A 24268-nucleotide genomic window follows, 5' to 3' on the forward strand; every position below is an offset into this window, starting at 1 on the left:
CCACTACTGAACCCAGTATGGAAAACAGCCAGTAAAAGGGAAAAAATCTGTGCCTATGGAAGACGGTCAGGAAGTTCAGATGACTACAGACACCTTCATGAAATTTGGCAAACATGAAAATGCATTAACTTAAGAGCGTAAAGCATGAAGCAAGAAGCTACTTATAACATTAAAGCTTTTCCTGTAGATCATGCAATCTACTGTCCCCTGGATCCCCAGCCAAGATGCTGAACCTCCCTCTGGGAGGTTCTGCAGTGTTTCTCACTGTCCGGGCAGAGGTAAATCAGGCAAAACATCAGTGTCTCTTTAACTATGCCATCTTGATTATTGATCGTTGGCCTGATATTTATAAGTGTCAGGATTATGTTTGTCGAAAACTGTGAAGTAATGTTTGTGGATGCCTTGGATGTGAGGTCCAGGACTGCAGCTACACTTCCCCAAATTTAAAGCGCGCTGTTTGGTGGGAGAATCTACCTTTTCTTACGTCTGGGAGGGAGGACCATTTTGACTTGCAACACGAGTTTAGATGTTGACAAGGAAGACTGTCGTCAATATTGGTGGCAGGTTCTCCAATTGCTGAGCTTGTGTATCTGACTTGTGACGAACCCCTTGCGCAATGAATAGCATGTATGCATGGAAGGGGCCTATGGTGTAGGTGTTGTGATGCCAAAGTGCTGGAACTTTAGACTCCCTTGGTTTTGTGTGCAGTGCAAAGAACAAGCATCCAAGAGGAACGGAGAGGTTTATGTTGGATACGCTCAAAGAATCATTTGCGGAATGGGATCTCAATCAGATATTGATGCAGTTCTCCCTTCCCCTCTGGCTAAACAGCAGTTTTAGCTGGGCAGAGGAGAGCAGTTATCTTCCTTTTTTGATGAAGGAAGATTTGGCTTAGAGCTTTTTTAATGCTGAGTATTATGCTGGCGCTGCAGGTAGGATCTGCTTCTTGAAAGGGTAAGCATGATGTCTCTGTGGGATTAAGGCCCTACAGTATTAAATGGCATGAGTTTTGTTTGAGAAAAACTTTGCAACCAGTTAGACTCTGATAATCTCGCCATCTGATGCTGTTTAAGTAGAGATGGTTATCCAGGTTGCTTAGAGTTTATATAACATCCTTTTTCCCTAGGTGGAGCAAGACTGTCTTTGCCAAGGATTTGTTCAACTTGTCACTCAGTGACGTTGTTATCTGCCATTTCCCACGTTTGCTGTAGGGGAAATAATGCCTCGGCATTCAAAAGGCTTCAACTTTGTGTATATGAATCTAGAGATGCTCATTTCTCTGCAGTGGTTTTGATTGTAGAGAGAGGTTAGTGAACTGGTACTGAATGTATTTCCTATAATGCTGGCTGGACAAGTGCAACCAATACATAGCTTGTTTTATAAATGTCCATCAATCTCATGGGCTAGTACTTGTTGGGCTTTGGTGATTATTTGCAGCTACTTGTGTCAACTCGCTTATTTTTCTCTCAACCTTTTAATTTTTTGTGACTTCAGGGTGATGAGAAAAATTTGACAAGGCGCTGCTCCCAACTCATCCTCAGAATTCTATCTTCAGACTTTGTTTCAAGACATCATTAGGGCAATGTTAAACTATACTCATCCTCATTCTTTGTGAAACAGCTTGATGTACAAAGATCCAAACCACCACGTATATACAATTCACCTTGTGAATTTGATGCTGTCCTTGTTCCTGGTCTTGTCTCTTGTCGGTTGACAGTATAAATTTGAGGATGAACTGACAGTGGGCAGATGGGTCGTTGCATCTGATGCCAACTTGATGCCAAGTTTTAGTATTTCTCTGTATGCCAACATGATTGGAGGAAGGTTTGGGGGAGATGTCAGAGGTAGGTTCTTTACATGGAGAGTGGTGGGTGCGTGGAATGCGCTGCCAGCGGTGGTGGTGGAGGCGGATACATTAGGGACATTTGGGCGACTCTTGGATAGGTACATGGATGATAGTAGAATGAAGGGTATGTAGGTAGTTTGATCTTAGAGTAGGTTAAAGGGTCGGCACAACATCGTGGGCCGAAGGGCCTGTACTGTGCTGTTCTTGTTCTATGTCTATAGAGTTCCCCCACACATCTCCTTCCCACCCCCTACCAATGCAGCTGCCATTCTTGTGTTTTAACTTGAGGTATTTCACCTAGAAAATGTAATAATTATGAAAGGAAATTTATCGAATTGAAGTGGTTTTTCTATACTCCCCTTCTACTTGGTGCTGCCATATTTAAGATATAACTATGGTGTATATAGTGTAATACTGTAACTCACCCAGTTTCTAACTAGTCTGTCTCCCCCTATGTAGTTACCTTTTATGGCTGAACAAATCCTATTTAAAATTGTATGCCAGGACTAGAAGCAATCATCTGGTACAATTCATGACTTGCACTAGTAACCAACTGCCCTATCCTTGAAGTCTTCAACTGTATCTGTGTTCTGAGTGTTTTGCAAGAGGGATTAAAGGAAGTCTGCAAGAGCGTCTAGTCTCGGTCTGTCTGTCTGTCCAAGCAGAGCACAAGCAAAGCGTCTCCAATTCTGTTGACTTGCTGGTGTGGGTGTGAGGATGAGAGAGTGGCCCCCACGCGTTCAACACTTGAAAATAACTGTCTTGCAGTCAAGCCTCATGTGCTGTTTTATATGGGCAGTTGCACTAGTGAGCTGCAAAGATCTGTTCTCCCAGGGCGTTTGTATTTAGTTTGTTTTGCATCTGTCTTCCCAGGTGAAAGAACTTGTTCTCGACAACTGTCGTTCAAATGAAGGCAAAATCGAGGGCCTCTCAGATGCGTTCGAAGAATTGGAATTCCTTAGCACGATTAACGTAGGCTTATTGTCAGTCGCAAACCTACCAAAGTTAAACAAGCTAAAGAAGGTAGGTAAAAATCCTTCTGACTGCTTCTGAAGCCTTCTGTTTGCCAGTGGTGTTAGAATAAGTAGCTACCTCATTCCGGGAGTGAAATGATGGGTGGGTTTCTTTTTTTTAAAAAAAAGCCTCTCGTCCATATCTGAGGCAAGCATGACTGTGGATGTGCCCTGGTGATCACTTGACATACACAGGAAGGTTCTTGGGCAGTCCCCCAGTATATACTGCTGCTTGTAGCTGATGCGTAGTTCTGTTGGTGAAAGTGGCCCCTTGGCAAACTAACTTGTTTATTTGCCATTTTAACACTCTTGGTTCTTCAACCCTAACTTTCAACTTTCCCTTTAGTTTATTAACTGCCCAGCTAAAGTATCTGGCTTCCCAAAAATAATGCGATGGGTGCTATTGGATTGTATCTATTGACCACTGACAGTTTCAACAGTTGCATTTCCAACTCCTCTTCGTAAAATGACACACTGCAGTAAGTGGACAGCTAACATCTTTTTTGCACATTTCCCTAACTAGCTGGTATCGAGAAACTTGCCGAGTTCTGTCCAATTTTATTTTTGGGTAGAAATGGTAGGTGGCATCGTAGACTTGATCTTACTCAACCTCCCTCTGGTCTGGAACCATGTCTCTTGTGGCGATGGATTAAAATGTTAGTATTAATTCAAGAAAAGCTCAGCAGAGAAATACTTGTTTGTCAACCAGGAATCTCTGCAGGGTAATTGGAGGGGAGGTCCACAATTGAGTGCATATGGACTCTCAGTGGAGTTGGCTTGATGGGCTGAATGCTTGTTCTTACTCCCAGATTTTTAAAACTGATTTCTCGTTTACCTGAATGCTAATGGTGCAGTGTTTAATATATTCACATATAGCTCGAGCTAAGTGATAACAGAATCTCAGGCGGACTAGAAGTGTTGGCAGAAAAATGTCCGAACCTCACGCATCTCAACCTCAGCGGCAACAAAATCAAAGATCTCAGCACAATAGAACCTCTGGTGAGTACCCTGTGTCTGAAGTGTCTGACTGAGTCAGGGTTGGTCTCTGAAACAATGACTTTAGGTATGACTGGGTAGGTTGGAGATATTGATAAAGCTGTAATACTGATGTATGGAGAATCATCTTTACAAAGAACAGTACAGCACAGGAACAGGCCATTCGGCCCTCCAAGCCTGCGCCCATCTTGATGCCTGTCTAAACTAAAATCACCTGCACTTCTGGGGTCCGTATCCCTCTATTCCCATCCTATTCATGTATTTGTCAAGATGTCTCTTAAACGTCGCTATCGTACCTGCTTCCATCACCTCTCCCGGCAGCAAGTTCCAGGCACTCACCACCCTCTGTGTAAAGAACTTGCCTCGCACATCCCCTCTAAACTTTGCCCCTCGCACCTTAAACCTATGTTCCCTAGCAACTGACTCTTCCACCCTGGGAAAAAGCTTCTGACTATCCACTCTGTCCATGCCGCTCATAACTTTGTAAACCTCTATCGTGTCGCCCCTCCACCTCCGTCGTTCCAGTGAAAACAATCCGAGTTTATCCAACCTCTCCTCATAGCTAATGCCCTCCAGACCAGGCAACATCCTGGCAAACCTCTTACAATAAATACTAACTCAGTGAAGGCCCCGAGCGTGGCAAATTTCTGCTTTCATCATCTAATTGGCACTGGATGTTTCTTTTGAATTTATAAATCTACTTATACATTTTAAATCACTGACCTGGCGTTAAATGGTATGGATTTTTAAGGAAACAGCATTTCTCAATGGTGCAAAAATGTTAAAAGTTAAGACTGTTTTTGGTGAGGTAGCCTGTTACAAAAATTTGAGTAATGGCCTTTTTCTTTTAAGAGACACAATTCCTTTTTGGATCCACTTCTGCCTGTCCTGATTACATCACAAAGGTGCTGATTGAGCACAGTTGCTCAAATTGACAGGCAGGAGTCTGGAATTTTTAAAATTCATAATGATGGTCATTAACCTCACACTACTTCAGAAGCCAACTAAGTAATATGTTAATTCAGTTCCCCAGAAAATCTGGGCTCAGTGAACCTTTTTTCAGCCGATATCCTCCTGCAAAGTTAGCTCTATATCTGTTGGGGCCTGTTATCTCTGCTGACTCCAGTGTACAGCCCAGGGGTAAAATCAGTGAAGAAAAAGGCCCATTGTGACACCGGTTAACCATAATTCTTCGAATCATATTGAACATAAGTATGATATTTGGCCCATTTTGCCACTACTGGCTTTTTGAATTAGTCCAGTAACACTGAAAATATTTCCTTTTTAAGTATATATCCAATTCCCTTCTGTAGAGATTTTTGTTTTTTATTTGTGCAGGATTGTGATCATGAGATAGAGGAATTTGGAATAAATCTTCATGGGGTACATATAAAGTAAATTTTCAAACTAATTTCCAACACTACGAATACAGGTTGAATGTTTGGAGCATTTGAACTGTCTCTTCTGCCTTTTAAGTGACTCAAGTTCAAACCTAAGATTTCTATGGGTTTTTTTCTTACCCCATCTTTCCCCACCTCTTAATTACAGAAAAAGTTGGATAGCCTGCGGAGTCTAGACCTTTTCAATTGCGAGGTAACAAACCTAAACGATTACAGAGAAAATGTCTTCAAGTTTCTCCCACAACTGACGTACCTAGATGGATACGATCGTGAAGACAAAGAAGCACCAGACTCGGACACTGAAGCATATGTAGAGGGGCTAGATGACGAGGAGGAGGAGGAAGATGGTACTTTTTTTTTTCATTTATCGATGTGATTAAACTCCTGTCCTCCCTTCTCCACTTATATCATCTGTTGCAGTGAAAACATGCCCCAGTTTTCTCCTGAGGGTATTGACTAGTGATCTGGTGTAGTTCCATAGACACCATCTGCTTGCAATTATGAACGTGGGGGGTGGGGGAAGGAGGGCAGGAGAAGACCAGTGAGAGGTGGAAAGAAATCTTCAGCCAGTTGAGGAGGAAAAAGTACTGGGAAGTTCCCCTCTGACACTGGAGACAGTCAAACACGTTCAGAGTAACTGTCCCCTTAAGCCTTCTGTAACTCCTCTTCACATGACCCTAGACAGTCTGAGTGGGCACACCAAATTGTTTTAGCCTAGGCTAGTTTGCCACAACAGCCTGGTTGTCCAACACTAGGTTGTTTCCTTGTACCTTCTGAGCAAAGAGTGAGTGGAACAAAGTTAGGAAGTGTTGGCTTTTGTCTGTATGGACTTAACCGTGTTATTAAATAACAACAACCTCCAGGGAAACTGGTTTAATTAGTTATCAGATAGCGTGATGACATATGTAGACTGTCCCTGTATGTAACATAGCAGACCAAACATGAGGCCTTCCCACATGGTCAGATAAGCTGCAACCCAAATTGACTCTCATATAGGCTGCAATTCTCTAAAGCAAAGACATTAATAGTAACACATGGGTTTTTCTAAAAAATGCTGTTATCCTCTGATATAATATCGAGGACTACACGTGTGTTTTACCCTCTAGCAGCATCTTGTGGCCGATGTGATCGAGGTGTCTTGGTCTTCCCTCTGACCTTAGTGTTTTGGTATTCCATCCTGTTTCTGCAGCAACTGTTGAAACATTGAGCATTATGTTGAATACTGCACAACCACTTCAGCCGATTCTCGAGCTGCTCCTCTATCAGCTCCACCCCCCTGTAAGGTCAAGCAGATGGCACAAAAGTTTTGGCCCCTCTCCAGCCCAGCACGTCTGAAGGTGGCTGTTCATCATTGTCAAACCTCCTGCTGACAATTTCGTGTGAATACTTCAGCAAGGAAGTTCCTGTCGATACAATTACTGAACATTTAGTGCATTTGCATCAATCCTCTCTCTGTCCATCTCCTTTTTCTAAAAAGAAAATGTACTAACCCACTTATTTTGAATGGGTTAATGCCTTGAGTAAAATCGAGAAATCTGATACCAGCCCACGATTGTATTGTTGAAAACGGACAGTCATTTCTGGTCTGTATGGTAGTTTGAGGTTTTCTGTCCACAAATTTGCACTTTTGGGGGTTTAATTTCGACTAGTAATGTCCCAGTTAATGTGCTGGTCTTAAGCTTCCTTTGTGTCATCAAATGGGTTGTTGCCTGTACTGTGTAAATGTATTAACTGGTGCACCATCAGACACAATTAAATCCTTTCATCTTTCAGAAAAGTGCACCATTCTTTTAATGTTCCCTAATTAATAGAGAAGCCTAGACTTTGAAACCATGTGTGCGTGCGGGGGTAGAAAGAGAGGGAGCTCACTTTTTTCATTTGTATGACAGTCACTGAGTTTATTGGACGTTGCATGTAAATCTTATGCTAAAGCAGCTGTAATACTTGTGTAAGTAATGTTCTTCTCCCCCCCCCATAAGTAACTATATCGATCTAACCTTGCAGATAAGAAATAAATTGCTATTGCTGGAAATATGAAATAAAACTGCTCTAAATGCACCGTTCTTTGAGAAAAGATTGGGTATATAATTTCAATGTGATGTGAAGGGATCTAGTCAAGATAAAGTGGGACCAAAGACTGACAAGAAAAACTGTAACAGAACAATGGGTTATTTTGTAAGGAAGAGCTGTTTCAGGTACAGGCTCGGTACATTGCAACATGGGCGAGAGGTAGGGGACTCAAACAGGGCTCCTTGGATGATGGAGGTAGGGAATATGATGAAATGAAAAAAGAGGGTGTATGATGCTTGTCAGGTGAATTCTTCAAGCGAGAACCAAACCAAATACAATTAGTTGAGAGTATGAAGAGGAAGATGAGACTGGCAAAGAGAAAATGAAAGTTGAATGGCAGTCAACATAAAAGGGAACTCAAAAATCTTCCTCCAGCATGTGGATAGTAAGAGGCCGTGTGGGGCCTTTAGGGACAAAGAGTGTAATATATCCTTGGAGGCGCAGGGCAAGGCGAGAATACTTAATGGGTACTTTGTATTGGTGTTTACTACGGAAGTGGAATCTGACAAAATATCGGCAGAAGTGGAGAGAGTAGTGGCAATGGATTGGGTAAAAATTGAGGGAGGAGGCGCTGGAAAAGCTGGCTATGCTTCGGGCAGATACGTGACCTGGTCCGGATCTATGATTGCTAAAGGAAGTGGGGGTGGAGATAGAGGAAGGGTTTGCCATAATATTGTAATCTTCCCTGGATACGGGGGAGGTTCCAGAGAATTGGAGTGTGTTCTGGAATATTCAAGAAATGGTGTAAGGACAGTCCTAGTAACTACAGGCCAGTTAGTTTAACATCAGTGGTGGGTAAGGTTTTAGAAACAATAATCAGGGAAAAAATCGACAGGCACTTGGAGAGGTTAGAGTTAATTGAGGATAGCCAGCACTGATTGGTAAAAGGCAGATCATGCTTGATTAATCTATTTGAATTTTTTTTGATTAAGTAACAGAAGGTTGATACAGACAACATCCACTGCGTTCTGTTTGAATTTTAAGAAAGCGTTAGAAGTACTACATAACAGGCAGGTTAACCAAATTGAGGCTCCTGGATTAGGAGGGTCAGTGTCCAACTGGATACAAGATTGGCTTGAGGACAGAAAACAGCAAATTGTGGTAAATGGTTGTTTTTCAAACTGGAGAGATGGTTGACCGTGGTGTTCCCCAAGGGCCAGTGCTAGGACCACTGCTCTCTTTGCTATATATAAATGACTTGGATATTGGAATACAGAGTAGAATTTTAAAATTTGCCGATGACCCCAAACTTGGAGGTGCAGCAAACAGTGAGGATGATACGAACTGCCTGCAACAGGACATAGGCTAGCAGAATGGACAAACAAGTGGCAGATGGAATTTAATACTGGCAAGTCTGAGGTGATGCATTTTGGGTGAAGGGGGATGATGTGAGGCAATATAGATTTAATGGCACAGTTCTAAAGATTGTGCAGGAGCAGAGGGGCCTGGGGGTGCTTGTGCATTGATCTGTGAAGGTGGCAGGACATATTGACAGAGTGGTTAGCAAAGCATATGGGATCTCTGGCTTCGTAAATAAATGCATAGAGTACAAAAACGGGGAAGTTATGCTGAACCTTTATAAAACTTTGGTTAGGCCTCAATTAGAGTATTGCGTTCAGTTCTGATCACACTTTGGGAAGGGTGTGAGGGTCCTTGAGAGGCTACAGAGGAGATTTACCAGAATGGTTCCAGGAATGAGGGAATTCAGCCCCAAGGTTAAGTTGAAGAAGCTGATGATTTCCCTGGAGCAAAGGAGATTAAGGGGAGATTTGATAGATGTGTACAAGATTATGACTGGCTTAAATAAATTAGATGAAGCAAAACTGTTCCCATTAACAAATGGTGCAAGGACTAGGGGACAGATTGAAGGCCTGGGCTTAAGAGATGCAAGGAGAATGTGAGGAAGAACTTTTATTATGTGGCGAGTGGTAATGACCTGGAATTCACTGCCCACAAGGGTAAAGGAAATAAACTTGCAGGGCTGTGGGGATCGAGTGGAGCAGTGGATAGCTCTGGAGAGCCAGCATGGACTTAATAGACTGAATTGCCGCCTCCTGTGCTGTAAATGACTCCTGACTCTAACCTGACTTTTTGGATACTGCCGGACCAGCTGTGTATTTTCCAGTTTTTTTTTTTTTCTTTTCTGTTTTATTGCAGTCTTAAAGTAGAAAAAACCTTCCAACTTTACATCAAATAAACGTTGCTGACTTGTGGTTACTGAAGTGGGAGTTTTAAGTTTTTCACTCGTTGAGCAGCAGTGAATCTTGCATGTTCTCAACGTTCCAACTTTCATCGAGTCCTGCACGAGCAGTAGAAGTTTGAAGTTTCACGTTTTCCTCTGCCACTTTTGTGTTGCTTAATGTCTGGGGTTGACCAGCATTCCAATCACATGGAGGAATCTTCCGCCAACTGAGAACTTTTCTCCATTGCATCCAACTGGAAAAGTTTTTAACCTGGGACAATTTTTTAAAATTGTGGTTGTTAAGCTGGATTATTTTTGAAGTGTGAATTGCATGGTGAGTCCATAACCATGTGGTCAAAATCCTACACTAGTTTTCTAACTGTATGGTGCCCTGAGCCTGATGAGACTGTCATTCTGTATTTGTTCATTGGTCATGCATTCACTGTCATTAGACCCTGTTCATTTTGAACTAAAGTGGAAGCAAAGTCTGGCAGGTTTTTTTGTGTGCATAAACTGTGCGCTACCACCTCCCTCCATTGCACACCGAAGAACAAAGCGTGCCTCTTATCTGCAGTGTTGGGCATTTTGCCTCTGGGCCGTTGCAGTGATTGGGAGGAACCCGGGGTGTGCCAGACTGACTCCATTTGAGGATTCTTCACAGGAGGCAACCTATTGGGAGGGAGGGTGGGGGGCAGTGGGTGACGAATATGAGCTGCAGGCTGTGTTGTGCTTCCAAGAATGGGGGGTTGGGTTGGAAGGTGGTCAGTGACCGTTTCTTAATTCTCCATTTCCTGCTTAAGTCCTTAGCAGTGTAAGAAGATGGACTTTGTTTTTAATTTGTTCATGGGATGTGGGTGTTGCTGGCAAAGCCAACATTTATTGCCCATCCCTGATTGCCCTTGAGAAGGTGATGATGAGCTGCCTTCTTGACCCATTGTAGTCTATGTACGTATACCTACAGTGCTGTTAAGGAGTGAGTTCCAGGATTTTGACCCAGTGACAATGAAGACACAACAATATATTTCCAAGTCAGGATGGTGGGGATGTGGGGGGGGGGACTTGGAGTTGGTGTTCCCATGCACCTGCTGTCCTTGCTCTTCTCAGTGCTTGAAGTTTCAGGTGTGGAAAGTCTTGTCAAAGTAGCTGAGCTCTGCCCAAGAGCAGCAGTGGGCAATATCCTGGGGACTGAGATGTAGTCTGGTATATGTGCACAAACTCATTGGTCTGCAGTCATGTACACTCGCGCAAGTTGTGGCAAGTAATATTCACTTGAGGGAACTGATCTAGAACTGTAGTTTAATATTCTTGTAAAGCTTGTCTTGCACAAACAGTTCTACAATATTTGTCTAAAGTGGCTGCATAATTAAAACCAACTGTTGCGGGAGTCCAAGCACACACCGATGTAAGAATGTTACGTTGGATGTCCCCCAGTTGTGTTCCATTTATTTTTCTGTCCACCACCTGATTTAAATGATGGCATTGTGTGGGAGGGGTGAGAAACGGTATCATCACCAGTTCCAAGTGATGGGTTTATGGGCAGGTTTTGTATCTGCTTTCTGTGTTTTAGCCGTTTGTTAGGTCATTATCAATAATTCATTGTGACATAGTGGAGTCTGGAGAGCCAGATGCTTGACCCAGTTTTAAGAATATACAGCACCATTCCAATTCTCTCAACATCACATTCATGACTGATGGGTTCCTGTATGTGCATTTTAAATTGCCCACATTCTGAAGATATTTGGAGGCCATCATTATAATCCCCATTATGGATGTAATGTATAATTGAGATTATTGGTTGCCTTTCATGTGTTGCATTAATTTAATTACCTTTTTATTTTAAATGTACAGAAGTTGACGAGGAAGAAGAATATGATGAGGCAGTTCAGTGTGAAGAAGAGGAAGATGAGGATGAGGATGAAGAGGAAGATGAGGATGAAGAGGAGGAGGAGGATGGGGAAGAGGAGGAGGATGTTGTCAGCCTAGAGGAAGAGGTATAATTTAATACATTGAAGCCCCTACAAATAGCATGCCAAATCAGTGACTGGCATTTGAGAAAGTACCCCATTGGTTCTGAAGCACTTTTGGGATGTTCTGAAGGTGCTGGATAAATGCACTACCTTCCTCCTTTAGTTTGGATTGGGTTATATTCATTTTCCTGTTTGGGCTGCAATTTTGGATCAGCTGTATAAATTTGGGCAGACAGGGTTGGGTCACGAGGCCAGCCAAAGTATGGCCACCCCAGGGAAGAGGTTCCCTCTCCATTTATAGTGGGTAATTAGCCATCCACTATTATCAGCAATGTGTCTGCCATTGTCATTTTTCAGTGCAGTACTGAGGGAGTGCTGTACTGTCAGGCAAAATGTTAAACTGAAGCCCTGTCTGCAAGTGAATGTAAAAGATCCCACAGCACTGTTTTGAAGAGCAAGGGTGTTCTCCCCAATTTATCGGCCGATTTTATATATCCCTCGATCTAATCACTTTTTTTTAAAAAAAGATGATCTGATCCTTTTTTTAATGTTTGTGGGAGCTTGCTGTGTGCTAATTGGGTCCTGCACTTCCCACCTTACAACAGTGGGACTATGCTTCAAAAGTACTTCACTACCTGCTTTGGGAAATTCATGAAGGAGCTATATAAATGCAAGTTCTCTTTTCCAGTTGTAGTCTTTGAGCTATTAGATGGGCAGTAAAGCTCAGTCAAAAAACTGGGCCGTTCAGAAAAGCTGAAACTCTGCTGCCTTAGATGCTAACTGACTTTCAGCTTTAATGTCTGTCTTGTGAAAATTGGTCCTAATGAGTTCATATAAACTTAAAAATGGTGTGTGCCCAACCAGGAAGTTTCAACTATTGTATACCCTCACCACCCATTGACATCTCTCTCCAGCTTTCATGCCCACACTCTTCCACTATAAAATGGCACTTCTCACCAGAAGCTTCCTCCCACAACTTGTCCCCTCAACTTTTCTCTCAAGTCCTGCTTTTTTCCTTCCCTCCTTGATCCCCTCCACCGCCACCTCTTTTCCCAAATCCTGTGAAGTAGCTTGGGGGTGCTAAACTATGTTAATGGTGCTATGACAGTGCATACAGTTGTTTGAGTCCTCCCCCACTGCCCCATTCTGAAAGGCTGGGAAAATTCCCAACCCCCAGATAATCATTTCAGTCATGTGTCCGGCCATCTAACTTGGCTGTCCCTGAAAAGCTGTTTGGCTGTCTGTGTAGTTTAATTGTAAAATCTGATTGTCAACCAAAAACCCATGTGTCTGGGTATTCTGAATCTTAGGGTGTCACAGTATAGCGTGCAGAGGGAGCGTACTTTGGAGAAGAGGAGCAATATATGCTTTTGTATTTTTGTTTGTATGTTTAAAGCACAAGGGAGGTAATGAGATGGCTCAATGCACTAGACACTAGCTTTTCACTCCTGAGACCAGTCTAGCCTAAGCTATCAGGGAGCAGCTTTCTACTCACTGGCTGTAAGCATCCTATGTAAAGTTAACGCAACAACAACTTGCTTTTATATAGCACCTTTAACAAGGTAAAATGTTCCAAGGTGCTTTGCAGGAGTGTTAGCAAACAGAATTTGACACCGAAGGTGATATTAGGGTGGGTGACCAAAAGCTTGGTCAAAGAGAGAGGTTTTAAACAACGTCTTAAAGGAGGCAGAGGTTTAGAGAGAGAATTTCAGAGCGTGGGGCCCAGGTAGCTGAAGGCACTGTCACCAAGAGTGAAGAGATTAAAATTGGGGTTGCGCAAGAGGCGAGGCTAGGAAGAGCACAGGGTCGGCTGCTGAGCAAAAGATGGAGCTTGGCAAAGCACATCCATTTGATTCATAACCGTTGCAGTTAGGACTAGAGTTTCCACTAACCGTTGGGTTCTTTGAGAATTTCTAATATTTCTCGGAGTTGAGTCCATTACAGGTTATCGGTCAGGTTTTGCATTGTGTTTCCCCGATTATAAAATCGTGTGTAGCGAAAGAAATTTGATGGTATAAAGGCTTAGCATTTCATAAGCTATTTGTTTACTGTGCTGCTGTACAGGATGATAATGATTCCAGTTTCATGGGGAATAGACTGGAATCTCACAAGAGGGTGGGAATTGTTCTCTGTAATATGTAAATATGGTTCTTGTTTGGTTTAAAAGCTGAGAAAGAACAATGGTACAAAAATGTAGTCCCCTAGAAAAAGATTTGCATTCATGTGTCTTCTCAAACATCTCAATGTTTCAGGTACATTTGGATTGCATTCAAAAGCACTAAAAATGGTAGCCATTTTGTGCACAGCAAGGAGGAATTATCTTCACTGAATGAGAACTTGCTTAAAATGGTGCCCTGTGTTCCCTTGCATCCACCTGAACATACTGGAATACGTAGGTGTGGGCTTTGGTTACACTCGCCCAAAATACAGCACCTCCAGAAATGCTAAAATAAAAGCAAAATACTGCAGATGCTGGAAATCTGAAATAAAAACAAGAAATGCTGGAATCACTCAGCAGGTCTGGCAGCATCTGTGGAAAGAGAAGCAGAGTTAACGTTTCGGGTCAGGGACCCTTCATCGGAACTGACAAATATTAGAAAAGTCACAGGTTATAAGCAAGTGAGGTGGGGGATTGTCAAAATGACGTAGGGCGTCAGAAGAGTCACGGATGTAGGTGGGAAGAGACTGGACCAGCGGAGAAAAGATAGAGTCTAGATAGGAAGAAATAAGTTCAGTGGGGCAGGAGCAGGCTGACACAATGGGTCTGCCGGGACAGTCCCTTTTGTGGATTTTGGGAAGGAGGTAGAAGCGGGCTGTCCGGGGTTGTGGGACTATGAGGTTGGAAGCTGTAGAGGGAAGATCTCCAGAAGCGATGAGGTCAGTGACAGTCCTTTGGACGGTGGCTTGATGTTAGGTGGTGGGGTCATGGTCCAGAGGGAGGTAGGAAGAAGTGTCCGTGAGTTGGCGTTGAGCTTCAGCAAGGTAGAGGTCGGTATGACAACAGCACCACCCTTGTCTGCAGGTTTGATGACCATGTCGGGGTTAGACCTGAGAGAACGGAGTGCCTCAAGTTCAGAGGGGGACAGGTTAGAGTGAGTGGGGCAGAGAAATTGAGACGACCAATGTCTTGCCGACAGTTTTCAATGAAGAGATCAAGAGCGGGTAAGAGGCCAGGGGCAGGGGTCCAGGTAGAGGGAGAATGCTGGAGGCGGATGAATGGGTCTACTGATCGGGGGGAGGACTCCTGGTGAAAGAAGTGAGCCTGGAGGCGGAGGCAACGGAAGAAGAGCTCAACGTCATGCCGAGCGCGAAATTCATTGAGGTGGGGGCGTAAGGGGATAAAACTGAGACCTTTGCTGAGTACAGAACGCTCAGCACCAGAGAGGGGGGAGGTCAGAGGGTATAGTGAATACACGGCAAGGGGTCAGACCCCCATCTCACTTGCTTATAACCTGTGACTTTTCTAATATTTGTCAGTTCCGATGAAGGGTCACTGACCCGAAACGTTAACTCTGCTTCTCTTTCCACAGATGCTGCCAGACCTGCTGAGTGATTCCAGCATTTCTTGTTTTTACTTCCAGAAATGCCTTCCTTTAGCCTAGGTCACTATTGGTGGGCGTGCCTTCAGCTGCCCTAAACTCTGGAATTCCCTTCCTAAACCTCGCCATCTCTTGTGTGTCTTTTTAAAGGCGCTCCTTAAAACCTACCAAGCTTCTAATCCAAATATCTCAATATGTTCAGTATCATTTTTTTTTGCTAAGTCTCCTGTGAAGCACCTTGGGATACTTTGCCGTGTTGAGGCGCTACACAAATGCAGTTTGTTGCACACTTAACCCAGAGAATGGGGCTTGATCGCACTGCCTTGGAACAGAGGTGAGAATGGTGCCAACTTTGGGTCGAGTTGAACATCGTGTTTACAGTGTGGTGTTACTCCCCAGTAACAGAGGGTTGTCTTGGTCTTACAGGAGGATGAGGAAGAGGATGGTGAACTCGATGAAGAGGAGGATGAACAATCAGGTGAGTATTGGAGGGGGCTCCTGATTTGTGCATTCAGATGGTTAAGGCTGATGAGGCTTTGAGATTTGTGTTTCCTGCGGAGTGTCTTCTGATATTGGATATATATATTTCTATATGCTAATCAATTAACAAGATTGAAAATCTTATTGTTTTCTTTTTGGATTGATACAAAATCCGTATTGCTTCAATAGAGGGATTTCATGGCGTATAATCTGAGCTGCTAGTTCCAAGTCATTGTTTTTATTACATGGGATTCTGCCTTAACTGGATTGTATTTCCTGGTTCCATCAGACCTCAAACCAGAGGCCTTGAGTATAATTTTTACCATAATTCTTCCTCTGGGATCCTTCTAATGCCCTGGGTCTGTGTTCCTCATTAGCCAAATCTGATGGGGCCTCTGTCCTGTGGAATGGGGGGTCCCAGTACCAAGTGTGAGAAGAATGTATGATTGTCTTTTCCTCACAAGGCTCCATCCAGTCAGAGGACTTAGAGGCCTTCCTCTGCTTATCCTTAATATTTAAAAAAAAAAATCAAGTTGATTAGTAAGGAAAATCTGATGTCACTTTAGGGCCAGGTAAAGTTCAGCACTGATTGGAAAGGGGGTTGGGGGCGAGGGGTAGTAGTTGACACAGTTTTTGGAGAGTTTGTAAGTTTAGAAGTATGATTATAAAAATGGAGGGAATGCTGTAAGTAAATAAAAACGGGAAATGCAAAGTAGGATAGTCAGCATTTGAAAGAAACGTTTTAAAGTCTTATTCAAATGTTTGAATGTTATCTGAATGCAAGGGCATATTATTCTGTATGGTGTAATAGGCTTGTACTCACTTCAGTGTAGAAGATTAGGGGGTGATCTAATAGCAGTATTTATGATAATCAAAAGGATTGATGGGGCCGATAGAAACTATTTCTTCTAGTGGGGTGGGGTGGAGTCCAGAACAAGGGGCATAACGCTTAACATTAGAGCTGGGCCTTTCAGGGGTGATGTCGGGAAGCACTTTTTCACACAAAGGGGAGCGGAAATCGGGAACTTGCGCGCTCTCTGTTGAAGCTGTGGGTCAATTGAAAATGTAAAAACTTGAGATGAATAATTTTTTTTCAAGAATATTTTAAGGACATGGAAGCAAGTTATTTAGATGGAGTTGAGATGCAAATCAACCATGATCTAACGATGGTGGAACAGGTTGGAGGGGCTGAATGGCCTCCTCTTGTTCCTAATGGAATAAAATGCTAGAAATACATGATTGTTCACATAGCATTTGGGAAGGGAAAAGGCAAAATTGTATTTTGGATGTGGACCCTTTGTCAAGACTGGTATTTTTGTCTTGCTCTGAAATATTGATTATTTGGGCCCATGTAGATGGAAGCTGACAGAACACTCCAGGACATTGGTATTGAAGTGTCAGTGATTTGTGATGGCAATGTCAGAAACTAGTACTGGGAGAACAATATCAATTGCCAAGAGATTCTAGATCAAGAACTTGTGATTCTAAAAGGTCCTTGAGTAAAATCTAGGCAGAGAAGTGACTAGTTGGCACGAGAGTGGGTAAAAGAGAGGGGAAAGCAAGTGATTAGAAATCTTGAGGACAGAGCTGTAATAGCTAAATGATTAGGTAGGGTCAGTTGATCACAGCAATACAGACCATAAGGTCCCCACATTCAATCCCGTTTGGGTTCTGTTGTCCAATTTCAGTCAGAGTGGTAATAAGGGTGCTATATTTGGTCTAGTACTTGAGCTAAGGACGGGGAACAAATGTGCCCAAAGTTTCTATTTGTTACTGTTTATTTACCCGCCTGTGTCTTCCAGAGAAGTGTGTGCTGGGTGGGCGTAGTTAATTAGTCTCTACAAGGAGATCGTTTGTATTAAAATGTCCAGTAGACTTTGCTATTCCTGACCTGAACGTAACACTGTTCGTTTTTTCCCCCCCTTCAAAATAGGGGTCAAAGGACAGAAGAGGAAACGAGATGCTGAAGATGAAGGCGAAGAAGATGATTAAATAAATTTCAGGTGTTAACCTATTGTGATTTGACTGTTTTTACCTGTTTTCTCCCAGCCCCCCCCCCTCCCATTCCCCAGTGTTGCTATGGGTATGATGAGTCGCAAGAAAGCTCCCATTGCTGCTCTGGGATGTTCGTTTTTTTTCGGGGTGTTGTGAATCTGGATGAGTGACCGCTGTTGCAGGTGTGGGCGAGGCCGAAAACTGAGTAATATCACTTTTTTTAAAAAGAACATTTTATGGGTGGGTAGAGCAGCCATTATAAACCATATCCCAAATCATATCCACAGCAACATTATACCAAATGGCATATTCTAAATAATACTGAGAGGGTGTGCTTGTATTGTGCAGAAAATGGTTGCCATTTTTGGAAGGTGAAGATGATTTTTTTAAATTCCCCGCCCTTCCCACCCTCTTCCTGACTCTTGTAGGTGTGAGTAATGTTTTCTGTAAATAGCGATCAAAACTCACTTGCTCTTTTCCACCGTCTCCTCCACCCCATTCATAGCCTGTCTTCTGAAAATGGCACCCATATGAATAATAGTCCTAATTGATTGGTAGTGTAATACACAGTTGTAATTAAAAACGAAGTTAAGTTTGAACCCTGTTTCCCAGCACCCGTGTACTACTTTTTGGTCTGTAAAATATAATCTGAATACCATAGAGGAGAAGAAATACCTGCATTTATTTCCTCCTTGTGCTGTACACTTTGATGACTTTTTTTACAAGCCTCATTTATGCCGAACATTAATGACAGCATGTAGTGTTGAATGGGCATGTTTTCATACATTCAAGGGCATAATACTAATGCAGAATTGTATTTTCTTATCTTGGTGAAGTCAGTAAAATTGACTTGGGGTGGGAAAAAAAAATGCCTAGTGAATGTACAGAGTTTTACTTTCATATCTGGGGTGACTGTATTCCTAGTCAATATTTCATCTGTACAAAAGATCACCGCAGTTTTTTTCTCAGCAAAGCCAAACCTTTAGTTTTGTGTCTGTTTTTTGTCATTCAACAGTTTCAATAAATCCTTTTTTTTTATATACTATTTTTGTGACTTCTGAGTGTTGGGTCCACCATCGGAGGCTAGATGAGGCTTTTTTTAAGGGGTTAAAGCCTTTGGAAGCTGTTTATCTCTGCCTCTTTGTGTTGGGCTGTACAACTGCTACGTTTATTTCTTTGTGTTGAAGTGAAGGTGAGTATTGTTTGGTGTCTGGGAATGGAGAATTTTTCCATTCTGATCACTTACCAGCACATTAAAGCTCCCTCTGCACTGACCACATTGAACTCAAAGAGCAGACCCCACTGGCAAAAATATTCAAGTTGGGGGGTGGGTGGGGGTGATGTGGAGAACTTTTAAAAGCAACGAGTTATGATGGTCTGGAATGTGCTGTCTGAAAGGGTGGTGGAAGCAGATTCAATTGTGACTTTAAAATGGGAATTGGATAAATGTGTGAAATGGAGACATTTGCGTTGCTTTGTGGGGGTGTGGTGATGTAGTGCAACTAATTGGATAGCTCTGACAAAGAGCCAGCATGGGTGCACGATGGGTCAAATGGCCTCCTGTGTTGAATGATTCTGATACTGCACCAGTGACCTTTTTGAACATCGGGATAATGTGGAGTCTGAGTGAAATTGTCAAATATGGGGCACTTCAGTTACTGTGAACTTGAGCGAGATTTGAGTCCCAACCTCCCCTTCAGAACCTCTACAGCCAGCAGTCTTCGATCCTGCTGCACCCAATTCTGCCCCCCCATCTCTACATTTGGGGATGGGCAATAAATGCTGGTCTGGGCAGTGACGCCCACATCGAATGAATGAATTTAAAAAAATAAATAAATAAAGGTGACTTATGTGAGAAAATGTGCTCAATATATTAATGTGCAATCCTCTGCACTGGAATGCCAAAAGTGCAAGTAATGCAGTAACAGGAGCACCAATTTTAGGTTTGGGCCATTTGCATTATTGCAATCTCAAATACTGACTTTTTTCAAATCCGATTTATACCTACCGCTGGCTGAGTGAAGCTGAGACCAGGAAGTGAAGGTGGCAATCTCATCTGAGGGAGCTAAAGCCTGCATTGTTTATGTTGGGTTGGTTAGGCGGTTTTAGGAATCCTGTGAATTGGGAACCAGCTGCTCTACCACAGTATAAAAGTAGCTTTGGCCAATCACGTGACATTTGAGGTAGGGTAGGGAGTGTATATATTGTGATGCATATGGCATCGTTTGCTGGAGGAATGGACCCCAGGGTCTTTGCTCATCTACCATTGCCATATGTCTGTACAAAACAAGCATTTTACTTTTGAGACTTTGTACCATTCGTTTAAGGGCACATAACCTGAATCTACTATTTGAAAAACAAATTTAAAAGTGTTGGTTCTTTGTCCCTGCTGATGAACGATTTTGGCTAGATGGTAACTCCGCATTGACGCTGTCTTCTGTTCCCCTTCTGTAGTCATTGGCACATTGCTCTGTTGTGGTTCTGTAAATGCCAGTGATTTGCCTAAGTAACCATTGTCCGTGTGTGAGCTTAAGACAATAAGGGAGAACAACTTGCAGGGATAAGGGAAAAGAGCGGGCCAGTGGGACTAACTGGATTGCTCTTCACAAGAGCTGGTGCAGACTCGATGGACAGAATAGCCTCCTGTGTTGTACTATTCCAGACTGCGGTGTGCAGTTCTGGTCACCTCATTACAGAAGGGGTGTAATTGCATTAGTGAGGGTACAGAAGAGATTTATTGCCAGGACTGGAAAATTACAGCTATGAGGAAAGATTAGATAGGCTGGGGTTGTTCTCCTTGGAACAGAGAAGGCTGAGGGAGATCTGATTGAAATGTACAAAATTTTGAGGGGCCTGGATAGATCATAGAGTGGAGGTGAAGGGCCTATTCACTTTGGAGAGGTCAGTGACGAGAGGGCATAGATTTAAAGTGGTAGAAAAATTAGAGGGGAAATGAGGAAACACTTCTTCAACCAGAGGGTGGTGGGGGTCTGGAACTCACTGCCTGAAAGGGTAGTTGAGGCAGAAACCCTCAACTCGTTCAAAAGAAGTCTGGATATGCACCTCAAGTGTCATAACCTGCAGGGCTACGGACCAAATGCTGGAGGATGGGATTGGATGAATCTGTTTTCAGCCGGCACGGACACGATGGGCCAAATGGCCTCTTTCTGTGCCGTAACCTACTACAAATTCTACTATTAGGCAGTTGATGGCATTGCAGGAGAGGCCCTGTTCCTGTTCGCACTTAGACTTCCAACATGGGTTCCTGGACGGTGATCAGGAATGGAATTGTCCTTTTTCTCATGCACCTTTTTAGCACAGCTTTCCCTCATTCCCTGCCCATTACCAATACCTTGGTCCTAACTCCGATTTTGGAGGATTGGATCTGTGTTCTTTCACTTCAAACAACTTTGCTTTAGAACAATACTAGGACATTACAATCGATTGTTAACCGCGCAGAAGGAGGCTATTTTGCCCATCATGTCTGCAGCGGCTCTCTGAGTAATTCACTTGGTGCCATTCCCCCACCTTCTCCCTGTAACCCTGCACATTCTTCCTTTTCAGATAACTATCTTTTGAATGCGTCGATTGAACCTGCCTCCACCACACTCTGGCAGCGCATTCCAGATCCTAACCACTTGCTGCATAAAAAAGATTTTCCTCATGTCGCCATTCCTCCTTTCGTCAATTACCATAAATCTGTGCCCTCTCTCGATCCTTTCACGAGTGGGAAGTTTTCCCCCTATCTACTCTGTCCAGACCCTTCATGATTTTGAATGCCCCTATCAAATCTCCATGGCCATGCCCCAAGGAAAACAGTCCCCACTCTCCAATCTATCGTCGTAACTGAAGTTCCTCATCCCTGGAACCATTCTCTTGAATCTTTTCTGCACTCCAATGCCTTCACGTCTTCCCTAAAGTGTTGCGCCCAGAACTGAACGCAGTACTCCAGTTAAGGCCGAGCCAATGTTTTGTACAAGTTCAACATAACCTCCTTGCTCTTGTACTCTATGCCTCTATTAATAAAGCCTAGGATACTGTATGCTTTATTAATCACTGTCTCAACCTGTCCTGCCACCTTCAATGATTTATGCCCGTATACCCCAGGTCCCTCTGTTCTTGCACCCCTTTAGAATTGTACCCTTTGTTATATTGTGTCTCCATGTTCTTCCTACCAAAATGAATCACTTCACACTTCTCTCCCCCTTGAACTTTGTCTGCCCATTCCACCAATCTGTCTATGTCCTTTGGAAGTTCTACACTATCTTCGTAACTCGCAATGCTTCCAAGTTTTGTATCATCTCCAAATTTTGAAATTGTGTCCTGTACACCAAGGTCTAGGTCATTAATATATATTAGGAAGAGCAAGGGTCTCAACACTGACTCCTGGGGAACTCCAAACCTTCCCCCAGTCTGAAAAACATCCATTCACCACCACCCTCAGTTTCCTGTCATTCAGACAGTTTCATATCCATGTTGCTACTGTCCTTTTTATTCCTTGAGCTATAACTTTGCTCACAAGTCTGTTGTGGGGGTGCTGTTTCAAATGCCTTTCATAAGTCCATGTACACCACATTAACAGCATTACCGTCATCAACCCTCTGTTACCTCTTCAAAAAAAAAACTCCCAAGTTAGTTAAGCATGATTTTGCCTTGACAAATGTGTGCTGGCTTTCCTTAATTAACCTGCAATTGTCCAAGTGACTTTAATTTTGGCCCAAATTATTGTTTCTAATAGTTTCCCCACCAACTAAACTTCCAAATGTCCAAAATATGGGTTTAAACAAAAAAAAGTTGAATTTTTCGAAATAGCCTAATGTATCTATTGAATTGACTTTTGATACCTTTATTAACATTTTTACCCAAAAGTTTAGGCTTGGTCTTGATAATTTTGTCCAGTTTACTCATCTCCCAGGATGCATCAGTATTGTTCAGGCAGCTTCGCCAATGAGGAGAAACTTTCCTTTAGCTCCTCGCACTTCTCAACCGATTTTGAAAAGCAGAAGACAAACTTCAAAAGCTTTCGGTTGAGGTAAAAGTTATTTGCAGTATTTTATATTAAAAAAAATAAATATATGGGGGAGAGAAATTGGCCTGATACACCTATTGCAGCTTTTGTTCTGTTTTCTAAACTTTATTACAATTGTTAAACGGGTCCATCTTGCTTTGATTAAAGTTACTTAAATTTCCAAACGAATTGCAAGTTGGATTTGAAAGTCAACAAATATCACGTGTGCTGTTGGCAAAAAGGTCAATGCTGATTGAATACACCTGTGGGAGAGTGATTCTAATTGATACCTCTGAGGGGATGGGTGGGGCAGGTGGATAGAGGAGGAAAAAAGGTGTTTCTATCATTGTAATTTGATGTTTTAAAAAGTTCTGAAAGCAAATTAAACTTCTGAAGGAAACTGGGTGAGAGAATGGGATAGAAAGAGGTTGCAAGTGATGGGTTCTCGGCATCTATCCTTGGGGGACAATGAGTGGGGGAGAGTGTATGAAGGGTTAAAGTTGAGATGATTAACACTGGAGCAAGGGGATAGATACAGTGCTTCAGGGAGTAGTTCAGAGGGGAAGAGGGGAGTGATACAAAGGAAAGGGGATGTGATGGGCGTATGGGAGGATGCTCTAGTGTGTGACTGAGACGATGAGGGAAGCCTCTGAAGGCCACATTTCTTGCCCCACCCCATCCTCCCATTCCAAATGCAGCCATTAACGGCTCAATTTCCTGCCATGCCACATCTCATCTAAGAAAACAGAAGGAGGAAGAGCTCAGGAGGGAGAAGCATCAGATATGAGCAACACAAAGACATCAGCGATAGGTAAGAAAGTGACCATATCTTCTGACTTACAATGCTACGGGAGATCAACTGTTCATGCATTTTATTGAAAACTGCTATGTGAACATATCCTATGAAGAATTTCATGCTAAAATGTCCACGCTTGCCTTTTGCATTTCGTTGTGTCGGTAGGTGATGCTCTAATGGGAGTTTCAGTATTATTTATGGCAGGTAAGAGTTTCCAATCAGTTGTGCTGGTTTTTCCTGCCCAAAATTAGTGAAATGAAAGATCGTGGAATTCTAAGCACAAGTTATGTCCAGCACAAATAGTTTGAGATCTTTAGTGCTAGTTTAAAAAAAAAAAAATTTAGCTGACCTTGCCCACAAAACCATCATGTCTGTGCTGGCTGTTTGAAAGAGCAGTAGTGCTTAGTCCCACCCCATACCCACCAACCCCCGCCCAGCTTTTTGTCCGTAACCCTGTACGCTCCTAATTTTCCAGTCCCTGTCCAACTCCCGTTCAAAATTATTTATGGAATCAGCTTCTACATTTTCAAGTTGAGTATTCCAAAAGCTGTCAACTCTAGTGGAAAAAATTCTGCAACTCTAGATCTTTTGCCAATGATTTCAAATCTCTGACCTCTGGTTATTGACCCATTCACCAGAGGGAAATGGTTTTTCTCTACCTACTCTTTCAAAACCCTTTAGCAGCTTGAAAATCTCTATCGCGTCACCTCTTGACTTTGGTCCAAGGAGAACTTTTCCAACCTCTCCTTGTAACTGAAGTTAACTGGTGTTAAAATTCTCAATCTTTGTTCAGATCCCTCCATGGCCTCACCCCTCCCTATCTCTCTCATCTCCTCCAGCTCCACAACCGTCCGAGATATCTGCGCTCCTCAAATTCTGGCCTCTTGTGCAACCCTGATTTTAATTGCTCCATCATTGCTGGCTGCACCTTCAGTTGCCTAGGTCCGAAGCTGTGGATGGGCGATGGAGGGGAACA

General features: G+C 42.9%; 1 protein-coding gene across 2 annotated transcripts in view; it reads left to right on the forward strand.

The window, feature by feature from the left end:
* The window catches only part of anp32a (acidic (leucine-rich) nuclear phosphoprotein 32 family, member A), a 36733-nt gene extending 18200 nt beyond the window's left edge, over window positions 1–18533 (forward strand). The window contains exons 2-7 of one of the 2 annotated variants that reach the window (XM_068018128.1): window positions 2720–2869; window positions 3736–3858; window positions 5404–5602; window positions 11356–11498; window positions 15440–15491; window positions 17427–18533. In XM_068018128.1, the coding sequence (XP_067874229.1) occupies window positions 2720–2869; window positions 3736–3858; window positions 5404–5602; window positions 11356–11498; window positions 15440–15491; window positions 17427–17485 (726 nt within the window). In that variant the 3' untranslated portion in view covers window positions 17486–18533. The remainder of the gene's footprint in view (window positions 1–2719; window positions 2870–3735; window positions 3859–5403; window positions 5603–11355; window positions 11499–15439; window positions 15492–17426) is intronic. The other variant, XM_068018129.1, reaches the window with a different exon arrangement.
* Window positions 18534–24268: the final 5735 nt, after the last annotated feature.

This window comes from Heterodontus francisci, chromosome 38 (assembly GCF_036365525.1).
Source record: "Heterodontus francisci isolate sHetFra1 chromosome 38, sHetFra1.hap1, whole genome shotgun sequence".
Lineage (NCBI taxonomy): Eukaryota > Metazoa > Chordata > Chondrichthyes > Heterodontiformes > Heterodontidae > Heterodontus > Heterodontus francisci.